Source organism: Odocoileus virginianus, chromosome 9, assembly GCF_023699985.2.
Source record: "Odocoileus virginianus isolate 20LAN1187 ecotype Illinois chromosome 9, Ovbor_1.2, whole genome shotgun sequence".
NCBI lineage: Eukaryota > Metazoa > Chordata > Mammalia > Artiodactyla > Cervidae > Odocoileus > Odocoileus virginianus.
In genome coordinates this window covers 28,788,789-28,801,257 of record NC_069682.1, presented here as the reverse complement: position 1 = coordinate 28,801,257, position 12,469 = coordinate 28,788,789, and the positions used below count along the sequence as shown (strand labels likewise).

Sequence of the window (12,469 nt, the reverse complement as noted above, 5' to 3'; positions counted from 1 at the left end):
GGATTCATAGGTGACAGGAGAACCTCCCAGAGCCATCGTTTAAAAGATGAGTTTTTCTAAAGTTAATGTACGAAATGGCTAGGCTTGTTAAAATCTGACCACTTTGAACATAATGACTCCTCCTCTTGTTTTAGATTCGAGATGGTCCTTTGCATCAGGACCCTGTTCTTGGGAAATTCTGCACCACTCTCTCTGCACCCCCACTCCAGACTACGGGTCCCTTTGCCAGGATTCATTTCCATTCTGACAACCAGATTAATGACCAAGGGTTTCTTATCACCTACTTGACATCACCTTGTAAGTACCTTGATGACTGGGAGCTTAATATCAACTTGAAGGACAGTGCTATGCTCATAACTGTTCTGTATTTTACTGTGAGGCTGAGAATGACTTACTCATATTGATCATGTGTATTTATAAATATTTCTGTCATTACTACAAATTTCTTTGTTCTTCCAGTGTTCTATTATTAATGCTATAATACCTCTTTACCCCTAAATTCTGGGATCCACATTATGGTAAATATGTGTGTGGTAATATGTGTGTGGCCCCTAAAATTAAATAATTCATACATTAGTTCCTTAGCTGTTATTGGGTGTGTTGTTGGGAGAAACAAAAGGGAAATGCAGTCTCTCTTGAGATATGTCAGATTTTTAACTATTTTGCCTTTAACTTGCATTGATACCTTAAAGCAAACCAACAACAACAACAAAAAAAACAGTGAAATGCTCCATCATTTTATTTTTTATTTTAGGTCTGTAGAGGATTTTGTTCTTCACATACATCATTGTGCCCTGATGAGAATTCACAAGAGAAATACCTTTTAAGTCTCAATATCAGGAAAAATAACAAAAAAAATCTTTTTACTAGTCTTCTTTTGGCTTTTTACTAGTCATTTATTTTGGCTTCAGGCTGAATCTGCTGCTGACTTTCTGTAATTTCTGTAGCCCATACCTGTTTTCTGTGCATACCAACTTTCCCCGCTCTCCCCGCCGACCATATCTTGCTATTCTGTATTCATTATTCCTTTTATCTGTTTCATTTTTCTAGTTATATATTTTATTTTGTTACATGTATTTTATAAACTGCCTCAAACCTCTTTGGCATGCAGGAAAACATAAGTGCATTTGAAAAGCAATTTATCTAAGAGAATGTCAGATTGAAAGTTAGATCACACATTTCTATAGCCATTTCTTTAGGTTGTCGCACAAATACATGTCAAACTGAAAAATCTTGTAATGAAAGCATAAGTCTGTTCAGGGTGAATAGAGTGGTGTGTGATGGTATGTATGTGTGTATAATTTTAACAATTGTGTCTCATGCCTGGGAGCTGGAGGAATGTCTGTCTGCGTGACCTTTACCTTCTCTTCTGTGCTCTGTTTAGCGGATCTACAGTGTGGAGGGAACTACACAGACCCAGAGGGTCTTCTCTCTGCCGACTTGTCTGGACCTTTCATGCATGACAGACAATGCGTCTATACCATAAAGCAGCCCCCAGGAGAGCAAATACAGGTCAACTTCACCCTTGTGGAGCTGGAAGGCCAAAGTGGCTGTTCTCAGAGTTATATTGAGGTAACCTTTGCTACTGATTGACCCTTAGATAATGTTTGTCAACATTTTTTTATATTCTGTAGAGCCGAGGTCTTCAAATGGTTGTTGGGTCTACAGCGTCCAGATCACCTGGATGATCTGGATGTTAAGTAGTATAATCCTGTGTCCTGTCCCAGACTTCCTGAATCAGAACCTCTAGGGAATCAGCTCAGCAATCTGTGCATTAACAGATTCCTCTGCCCCCCAACCCAGCCAGCTGATTTTGATGCAAGCTAAGGTCTAACACCTGTTCTAGAGAATATGAAAGAATTTGCCAAAAATAGATCTACAGGTGGTGAAACAAGAGATGGGTAATAGAATAGCAAAGGACAAAAATGAAAACTGAGACTAGAAATTCATAATAGTGCTAAATTACAAGCTATTAAGTGTTAGTCACTCAGTCATGTCTGACACTTTGTGACTCCATGGACTGTAGCCCAGCAGGCTCCTCTGTTCATGGAATTCTCCAGATAAGAACACTGGAGTGGGTAGCCATTCCTTTCTGTAAGGGATTTTCCTGACCCAGGGATCAAACCTGGATTTCCTGCATTGCAGGCAGATTCTTTACTGTCAGAGCTCCCAGGCAAGCCCACAAGCTACTAAGCTGGGCTGTAATAACCAAGGTGAGTGAAAATGAGTAAAACTAGTAGCATTTACTAATAGGATACACAATTCAGAGATTGTACAGGACAGTTTTATCTGGGAGGGAACTCACCCCAGAGAAGTAAAATGATTTGCCTGGGTGAGCTAGATAGTCAGTGGCAGAGAGTTAAGTTAGAGCATTGAATAATCTTTGTTTTAGTGTTTAGGGATTTTTTTTTTCTTCATCAGTTCTGCTTGCCCTCCTACAGAAAACTTTAACTCTGATTTAAACGTGCGTAATGGATGTAATAAGAAGACTATCTGAGACAGAAAGGCAGCTTTTGTTTGCTTCATCTGGTATTTCACTTGCTTAACTACTGGTCAAGCCACAAATTAAAGTGTTGAGTAAGAGAAACAAAATGCTTTTTGTTGGGTACAATCATTTTCAATAAACTCAGGGAGGCATTGACAATTATGTTTGCCCATGTAAGTTAGACCAATTCATTTTTCCGGGAAAAACCCAAATAACCTCTTACCTTCTTCCGTCCTCCACATGTAGAGAGAGAAAGCATAGAATTTTAGCGTAAGATCTGGACTTAACTCAATAATAAACAAGTACATTGACAATCAAACCACAATAATATATTATATTTTTAATCTAGAAGTTTTAAACTCAGATGGTAAATGTGTCTATTCATTCAGTTTATGTTTTCTAAAGTCTCTCATAAAGTACATTATAATTTTTCATTATGAAGAAATTTTAGGCATTGTTATATAAATAAAAACTATAGTTTCAACATCTTTTTTTTTTTTTAAATTGAAGAATAGTAAAGATAGTTCACACTTAGAGAGTACTTACTGTGCTGGACCCCTGGGGGTCTTACTCCCGGGGGGAAACTTTCTGCAACTGTGATTATCTTCCCATTTGTGGGCCGCCTACCTGGTGTTATGGGTCTATATTGCATCTCTGCCATTCCTGCCTGTCTCATTATGGTTCCTTATCTACATATTTAGTTGTAGGAAATCTCTTCTGCTAGTCTTCAGGTTGTTGTCATTGATAGCTGCTCTGTAAATAGTTGTTAAATGTGGTGTCCCCATCAGAGGAGCTGAGCTCTGGGCCTTTCTTTTCCACCATCTCCACCGAACACTCTAAGTTCTTATTTTAGTTCAGTCCTGTGATGACTGTATACTGAAGCTGGTAGTCACTCAGTTGTGTCCAACTCTGCAACCCCATGGATTGTAGCCCACTAATCTCTATCCATGGAATTCTCCAAGTAAGGATACTGGAGTGGGTAGCCATTCCCTTTTCCAGGTGGACTGAATCTAGGTCTCCTGCATTGCAGGCAGATTCTTTACCATCTGAGCCACTAGTGAAGCCTTGGGCAATTCTTTATCTACATACTTGAGTTCCTACTTCTGTAAGATGCCCTACCTTTCCCCCTATACTTTATAAGGATAAATCAAGGAATAAATCAAAAAAGAAGCTTGAAGAATAAAAAACATTACAAATGCAAGTCTTTCTCAGGTCAAATTTCTGATCTCCTGCCTTGAATGTATTAGTTCAGAGACATCCGATGAGAGACCCTTTCATAGTTGACCACTGAAGTATCAACATTCTGATGTGCACTAATAACCACAGAGTGTTGATCAAATGTAACCACAGAGTGTTGATCAAATGTCCCTCAAGGGTTGTTGATGAAAAAAATAAAAGAACTTTGTTATCAGAAAGACAGGTCATGTACAGTGATTTGAATAATTGAATAGACTTTTCTATATAACCTTGACTGTCCTACAGGAATACAGCCAATTGATTTATAGAACTTATCACCAGTAGGGTCTCAGAAGTCATTGAATAAAAATCCTTAATTTTATAAATGAGAAAATTGAGATCACAAAGATCAAATTCTAGTTATTGTTGGAGAAGGATTTAGCTGTACCTACATGTAGTATTCTAGATAGATGTATATTGACTTAGATCAAAGTTCTGACCTTTAATCATATCTATCTACTGGGAAAATTTGTGAACTAAGCCCTTTTAGGAAAAGTACATCCAACACTTTTCATATGCTTTAGACAGTGGGTAAAGATACTGGAACCAAATTCAAATGACATTATTATGACTCAATATATTATTCCCCTAAATGTTGGTTTAAGTTTTAAAAAGTATACCTCAAAATGACATGTTTAATCAAAGGAATAAACAAAGAAGTGTGGTATTTAAGATACATTGCTGTTTTGGAGGAGGGATGATTTTGCCATTTATTAACTCTATTTGTGTGAGAGAGAAGGACCACCTCCCCAATATTTTAGAAAGGATGAAGAACAGAAAGGTAATTCTAGATAGGTGTGGGAGAAAGATCATAGGAAGTCTTCTTTTGAGTGGGAATAGATGCTGGGAAAGATTGAAGGTGGGAGGAGAAGGAGACAACAGAGGATGAGATGGTTGGATGGCATCACCGACTCAATGAACATAAGTTTGAGTAAACTCTGGGAGTTGGTGATGGATAGAGAGGCCTGGCAGGCTGCAGTTCATGGAGTCGCAGAGTCAGTCACGACTGAGCGACTGAACTGAACTAAACTGAGATGCTCTTCTAAGAATCCCAAATCTTCTCATTTTGTAATTCCAGATGTCTTGTTGCCATGCGAATATGTCCTTTAAATGTAGATTAAAATGTCAATCTCTAGTATGTCTCTTTCACATGTAGTGTGGTTTGGAAAGACTTTGTGTTCAGTAAGAAAGCTCCATAAACATTTATTTGAGAATAAAAATTAAGGATCATAAATGTGGTATTGCCACATTCAGTGTAGCATATCTTTCTTCTTTTTTAAACAAGAAAAGCACATTTATATTTTAATTCTTGGATTTATATCACTCTCTCAGCTAAAGTTTCCACTTCTAAAAATGTATATTGCCCATGGGTAATGTGATGTGGCTTGTAACAAAAGAATAAGTACAGCAAGAATAGATCAACTGTTAGTCCCCCTGTTTTTGTTAAAGAGAGCTTTTAAACTGTAGAGACTAATTCAACAAATGTGACACAGCTATCTTTCCAGAATAAAAAGCAGCACCTAATTAATATTCCATAAGTGATGTAAGTCATCAGAACTCAGAGTGAAGGACACATAAGGTAGTAATGAAAGTTTAATTTTAATCCCAGAGAATGTAAATACTAAGCTGAATAATAATCTCAGAAGTTTGTGTGATGCTGCCAGCAGGGCTTGAAATGAGGTATGGAAGGAAATGAATAGAACTGTTCACCTCACTAGATCTCCTTGACCCATCCCACATCATCTGTCCCCTCCCCACCAAGACAGGAAAGGGAAGGGGGAGGAGAGGAGCCTTCTGGGGAAACAGGAGGCTTCTGGGGAAGTTCTTTCTTCTTAGAAGAAGAAAGAAAAACAAAAACAAACTATGATTAATAAGACAGGGAGAAGTAAGTTACACTAAATTTGGCTTCTGAAATCTAGGGCATGTGTACCCATTCTACAAGTCTCGCTGATTGACAGATTAATCATATTTTGGACCTCTTGCCAATCCCAGCAAATTGACAATGCAGAAATTGTACATCTCTTTATAATGAGATGCAAGTAGAAATAACTGTTAAAAAATTTAAATGCCCGACTTCTTGAAAACCTATAAACATTCTCCTGAGTAATTACTTTGTTAAGGAAGGAAATAGAAAGTGAAACGAAAGACAATGTAGAAAGTAAAAAGAAAGTGCTACATATAAAAACCAGATAAAATCTCTAAAATTTAGAGAAAGAATAAAATAAATGGGGGAGGGAGAGAGCACAGTCAGCTGAAACACTGAAGAACGGTCTTCCCTCTGAACCTCTCATCCCCTCCTACCTCCCTCCTTCCTCTCCTCCACTCCCACTGCTCCTGGCTGGGCCCTGCACAGATTTCCCAACTCCCCGCAGGTCTTGAGATGACTTCCAATTCACAAAGGACCTCTTTTTACTCTTTGTCAGGCAGCAGAGCTGCTCAGCTCCAGCCTCAGGATTGGGTGAGGAAGGACTGTGACTTCCCGTCAGCTTCAGTTCACTGGGTACCTTCAAGGGGATGTATTGGTCAGAGCCTCATGACTGTGATGATTCACGGAAAAGTTCTTAAGGTCATAAACCCAAATGGCAGAGAAAGAGTAAGACCTCTGACAAATGAAGTGGGAATGAGGCTGCAGCAAGCAGATGCACCACAGTAACACCGTTTTCTAGTGAAGCACAGGTTGAAATCAATTTTAGTTCAAAGAAGTGTCTTTCGAGAGATAGCAGAAAGAAAGAGGACATTGGGCAATGTCCAGTAATTTGCATTCTTAGCATATTGGATTTGGAGTTTTGGCAGAGACTAGAAATATTTGGCTAGTTTCTTAGCACTTTTCTTGTCAGCACAGTTTTTCCAAAATTGCTTTGTCATCCTGATGCTTTTTAATGAAGTGATAAAATATGCTATTGTTCAGGTGAAAACAGTTCTACCCATTGGCATGGTGGGAGCCAGGAAATAGACTGAGATGGTAGAACCACCTAGTTTTGGAGTTTCAAGGGATTATATGGCATAAATCCTTCCTGTGTGTAGAGGAGTTGTGTGCTTATGTGGAGATCACAAACCCCACGGAACTAGTGAGATGGAGAGCAGTGAGTGAGAAGAGGAGCTATGGAAATCAAGATCATCAATAAAGCTCCAGGGGCTTTCCTGGTGACTCAGTGGTAAAGAATCCTCTGGCCAATGCAGGAGATGTGGGTTAGATCCCTGATTCAGGAATATCCCACATGCCACAGAGCAATAAGCCAATGAGCCACAGCTACTGAGCCTGTGCTCTAGAACCTGGGAACCACAACTAGTGAGCCCACATGTCCTAGAGCCTGTGCTCCACAACAAGAAAGCCACTGCCATGAGAAGCCTGTCCATTGCAACTAGAGAGTAGCCCCTGCTTGCAGCAACTAGAGAAAGCCCAGACGCATCGACAAAGAGCCAGCACAGTCAATAATAATAAAGGAAGGAAGGAAGAGAAAGAAAAAGAAAGAAAGCTCCAAACTGTTGGAGCAGATCAAGAGGATAGCCAGTGGTCTCTGGTATAAATGGAACAATATTGCATGAAAACATGAGAAAGGACTTTGACTCTCTGTTTCACTAAAGGCAAGATATTTAGCATCAGTTAACTCAGCTTCTTCATCCATAATAGGAATAGTAATACTGCTCTTTATAGAATAATAAGAAGAGGTCATTCACTCACTTATCTATTCGTTCTCTGCATAGTTAATCAAACAGCATTCATGCCGGGTACTGTGTTGGGAATGGGTGTATAAAGCACAGAGATATTAAACATGCAAGCATACAATTACATACTTTCAAGGTGGGAAAAGTATCATGAAGGAAAGAAATATATGAGTGAAAATAACAGGACTGATGCCTTTAGTTGAATGTTAGAGGTAGCTTCCCTAAGGATGTCCCATTTTGAGTCTGAAGACGAGAAGGGATTAGAAATGCAAAGACCCAGGAGAAGGAGGAACTGAGGAAAAAGAAAACTTGACAAATATGAAGAATTGAAAATAGACTATGTGACTAGAATCAACAGAGGAGATTTAGAGAGAAACAGGAGTTACACAGGAACTAAATCTTGTAGAGCTTTTTACATGGGTGTAAATGTACTGAGCTTTGCTCAGTGAAAAGGGAAAATTACTAGAATGTTCTTAGCACAGTGTCTGGCACGCCAGGAAATGAAAGTTAACATGAGGGTGATTCCAATGATGACAATAGGAGGAGGAGAGAGGGTGGCAGCAGCTGACATACTGGAGTTTGCAATCATGTAGGAAGGAACACACTTCTAGGTAAGACTAGACATGTATTCCATGTTTTAGAAAAGCAGATTAAAGAAACAAATAAAGGACAAATTTACTCTATTGGTAGAGATATTAAAAACAATACTGTTTCAAGAGGCATAAAAAGCTTTAAAAATTTAGCTATGAAATCACAAAACATAATAATGGTAAAACATAATAGCCTAAGAAAACAATTTTTCGTCCTTGTGACTTCTGTCATCTCTTACCCCTCACCCTTTAATCTATCATTTAGAAGGGGGTCACGTTCCCCTCCAGATGAACGAAGGCTGGTCTCCAGGATCAAGTCTTTACTTAGCTAAGGTGCATTTCAGCTTGAAGCTCATGTCACAAGAAGCCGCGTGTTAAATGCTACTATATAGTAAGGTTGGTAAGGCTCTGATTTTAGCTCTCAGTTGGACCAAGCCTAAGTGCCAGTATATTTGGTTTGCTTTGAATTACGATGTGATACTTAATCAGATTTTAAAAATCGCTTTACCTGGACAAAAATCTGGACACATAGCAGATACAAACAAATGAGCACATATATTAAGACCTTGCTTTGGGACCTGATCCATTATAGATGTTAAACCTTACTTGTCACTGGGTTCCAGACACACCTACAATTTCATATAAACTGTATTTTTAAGCCTAATTAGTTTTAGCTCTTTCTACAGGACATGGTTCTTTTTTTTTTTTTTTAATTGGCTTTTATTGGAGTATGGCTGCTTTACAGTGTTGTTTTCGTCCGGCTGTGCAGCAAAGTGAATCAGCTCTCTGTATATACATTCCCTTGTTTTTGGATTTCCTTCCTATTTAGGTCACCAAGACATAGTTTCTTTTTAAGAACTAATATTTTAAATTAAAAAACACACTTTTGTATGAGTAGTTTGTCATCAGGAACCTGATCTATCTGCTGAAGATAAAAATCAGAAGCCATTTGGACTATCCTGTAGGGTTAAATCATAGGTCACAGATTACAAATTCGATCTCTGAGCCTGGAAAAATCAACGTTTGCCGAATAAATAGCACAATCAATGAAAAATCTGGGCCTCATCCACAGAAGATTAAAATTGGAAATGGTGCTCGTCATTTCTTTGCAAATGTGACCTACAGTAAAGAATGGGTTTGGTGTGGTGATGCCTCTGCAAGTGACCGTGGCGTGGCTTCAGCTGACTTTTATTTTTGGAGGATAATTGCTTTACAGTGTTGTGGTAGTCTCTGTGACACGCCAACGTAAATCAGTCATAATTACATATATACATTCCTTCCCTCTTGAGTCTCCATCCTCTGCCCCATTCCACCCAGCTGACTTTTTAAGAAAAAAAACTATTTTTTTGGTTCAAACCAGGCTCAAATATGAGTCATCTTTCTCTAGTTTAGATTTCAATAATGAAAAGTCAACAACAATAAAATAAAAACAATAATGGAAATTTTCTGTGGCTTACAACGACATATGCTTATTCTCCACACAAGTTAACATGCCAGTTTGGGGTCAGGGGCAGCTCTGCTGGTCTGGTCCCCTGTTCCATCTGTCCCTGGGACCCCAGCCCTTAGTCTTGTGAGAGCCAGAAAAGAAAAGGTGGTTGAATCACGCAGTGACTCCCAAAGCTTGTTCTTGGAAACCGGTACATCACTTCTGCTCACATTCATTTGGGCAAAGCAAGCCCTGTGGCCAAACCCAGAGTGAAGGAGAACAAGAAGTCAAGGCCACTTAATAATGGCCATAGGGAAGCAGCACAAGTCACAAGGCAATGAGCTTGTGAAATAGTCAGTCTCTTTCTGGAAGGATGTGAGTAATTAGAAAAATAACACATTCTGTCGCTTTGCACAAGTACAAAAGAAACTTCAAAAAACAACATCACAAAAACTTTTGTTTTTAGAAAACAAAGGTTTTTGTGATGTTGTGCAAATTCACAAGTCCTCTGATATTGAATGCAGGATGTGCATTTAGTATCACTCTAGAGCATTCAGGGGTTGTGGTTATAGTTTTGCCACGCTTAGGATCCAGGGAGAATACAGACCTTCAGAATTAATAAGGTTTCATTTCCACAGAGAGCGAGAGAAACATAGCCAAAATCAATTGTACCTTCTAGGTTTAAAGCCCTTGAGCCCTATAAGTTTCTCTTAAAACATTTGGGCTGCAACTGCCTTTCTCCTTGCCGAAGTCCTTGAATTTCTTTAGTGAGGCCCAGGGGAATGGCCCACTTTAGCTAGCCCTGCTGCTATTTGGCTGTTTTTCTTCCCCCTTGTCATCTTCTAATGGGCAAAAGAGGAGAGAGGGACATTCGCTGCAGTCTTAGCAGAAGCGAATGGCACCCTGGAGGATTCCAGAGAAGGGAAGATCTCCTACTCTGTGTTTCATGCTTTCTGGTTTCTAAGCACTGTAGTATGTCTCCAACAAAAATTGAGCCATCATACCACACCTTAAAATTAATGAATTAGCAAGCGTCCATCAGATATCTATTAGCAGAATTTTGTGTTAGAAGATGAAGGTGATACAGGAATTTTCTCTTCCTTAAGAGATCTGCTGTTTGGTTGGAGACCTATGTAACATAGATTAATGGCAGTATGTAAAATTTATGTTACAGCTCACAGAAAGGAACTGGTTTGGGATGAGTCAGTGGAAAGGCATGCAATTTCCAACATCTGTGTAAGACTTTATCATATGGCTGTACCATGATTTATTTAATCACCCTCCTATTATTAGACATTTGGAATATTTTTGATGCTTATGTTTATAGAGCATATTGATGTGGAACCTTGTGTGTCTTTGAATCTTGAATGATTTCCTTATGACAGAGTGTTAGAAGTGAAGTTACCAGGTCCAAAACTATGAATATTTCCAAGACTCTTGATACATTTGTCTAGTTACTTTCCAGAAATGTATACTCCCACCAGCTACAGATAGGAGTAACATGTTACCATATCTCCACCAGCTTTGGCTATCGTACTTGTAACCTCTTCCCTTTACTGTCCATTCCCCTTGACCTGGATATTCTTTCCAGTTTCAGTTTAAAAGTTATTTCTGCTGAGAAAGATTCCCTAATTTTCTGTGGGAGTTCAGAGTATCTGGTTAAGTCAGTGGTTCTCTACACTTCAAGACCTTCCAGTGTGACTCTTATACTATTCTGAAATGAAATTCATAGATGATATCAGCTCACATTGTATACATACATTATGTAAATAAATCTGTAAGTGTAAGATTTAGGAGAAATAAAGCAAAGTAAAAGAAATTATGTCAGTGTGTTAAAAGCCTGGGCAAGCTGCACTTGAAGGCAGAATGAAGTCATAAATTGTTTGCTCCCTGAACCATATGAATGCTACACTAAAAATGCAAGCTGACATGGCCATGTGGGTGGGAGATGAATTTTCTGAAATGGTGACCAATTTTTGGCAGATTTCCAGGAATAAAAAATAACTTCTTTTGATTTACACTCTACTTGTAACCCTGGAAAATCTGGTACATATTAGAACTGAGCAAAATTATTTTGAATCTGGTATATAAAATAGAGGTAGATTTTACATTTAAAACTGTCACTGCATTGAAGGACACACAGGACACAGGAGAAGCCATGTGTGTGACTGTCTCTCACATTTCAGGTTGTTTCATATCTCCAGTCCCCAGCCACTAAATGTCAATAGCACCCCACCACCTTCATGTTAGTAATTAAAACAAAGCCCAAAACTGCCTTCACAGGTTTCCAGAATGTTTAATTGAGGTACCTATGGAGAACCATTGTGTTAAGCAAAATCAGCACACTCTACATTCTCAAACATGACTGTCATGCTTCTGGGGGAAAAACAAAAAAATGCACTTGCTTACTGTATGCTCCTGTGCGTGGTGACTCTTTCACAGTGACGTCATAGGCACAGGTGCTGGTGTTTGTTGATGCCTTGATAATGTTAGCTGTGGGAATGGAGCTATGTTTGGACAGCTAGCTCTTCCAAAAGAATTCTGTAGAACAAAGGTAGTTATGTATATCCATAGAAGATTTCCTGATTTGAGTGAGAAACTTCTGAAAGGTCAAGAATAGCAATAGTTATTCTTTAGTCCACTTTTTCTAGTACTTGGCATCTTACTAAGGAATTCACGTGTTGGTTTCATCTCTTTGATCCAACTTCTTGAGTTTGGCTTAGATTTAGTAACTTGCATGACTTCCCTGGTAGCTCAGACAGTAAAGCATCTGCCTACAATGCGGGAGACCTGAGTTCAATCCCTGGGTTGGGAAGTCTCCTGGAGAAGGAAATGGCAAACCACTCCAGTATTCTTGCCTGGAAAATCCCATGGACGGAGGAGCCTGGTAGATTATAGTCAGTCTGTGGGGTCGCAAAGAGTTGGACACTACGGAACGACTTCACTTTCACTTTCGAAGTTATTAAGTGAAGGTTTGTCAGTGACAGAGGTGGGAATTGAATCCAGTTTAATGGCAACCCACTCCAGTACTCTTGCCTGGAAAATCCCATGGATGGAGGAGCGTGG

At 39.1% G+C, this 12,469-nt stretch overlaps 1 protein-coding gene across 1 annotated transcript in view; it reads left to right on the top strand.

Moving 5' to 3' along the window:
* The window catches only part of CUBN (cubilin), a 255,728-nt gene that overhangs the window by 33,095 nt on the left and 210,164 nt on the right, over positions 1 to 12,469 (top strand). The window contains exons 16-17 of the mRNA XM_020881287.2: positions 135 to 297; positions 1,385 to 1,572. Coding sequence (XP_020736946.2) covers positions 135 to 297; positions 1,385 to 1,572 — 351 coding nt within the window. The remainder of the gene's footprint in view (positions 1 to 134; positions 298 to 1,384; positions 1,573 to 12,469) is intronic.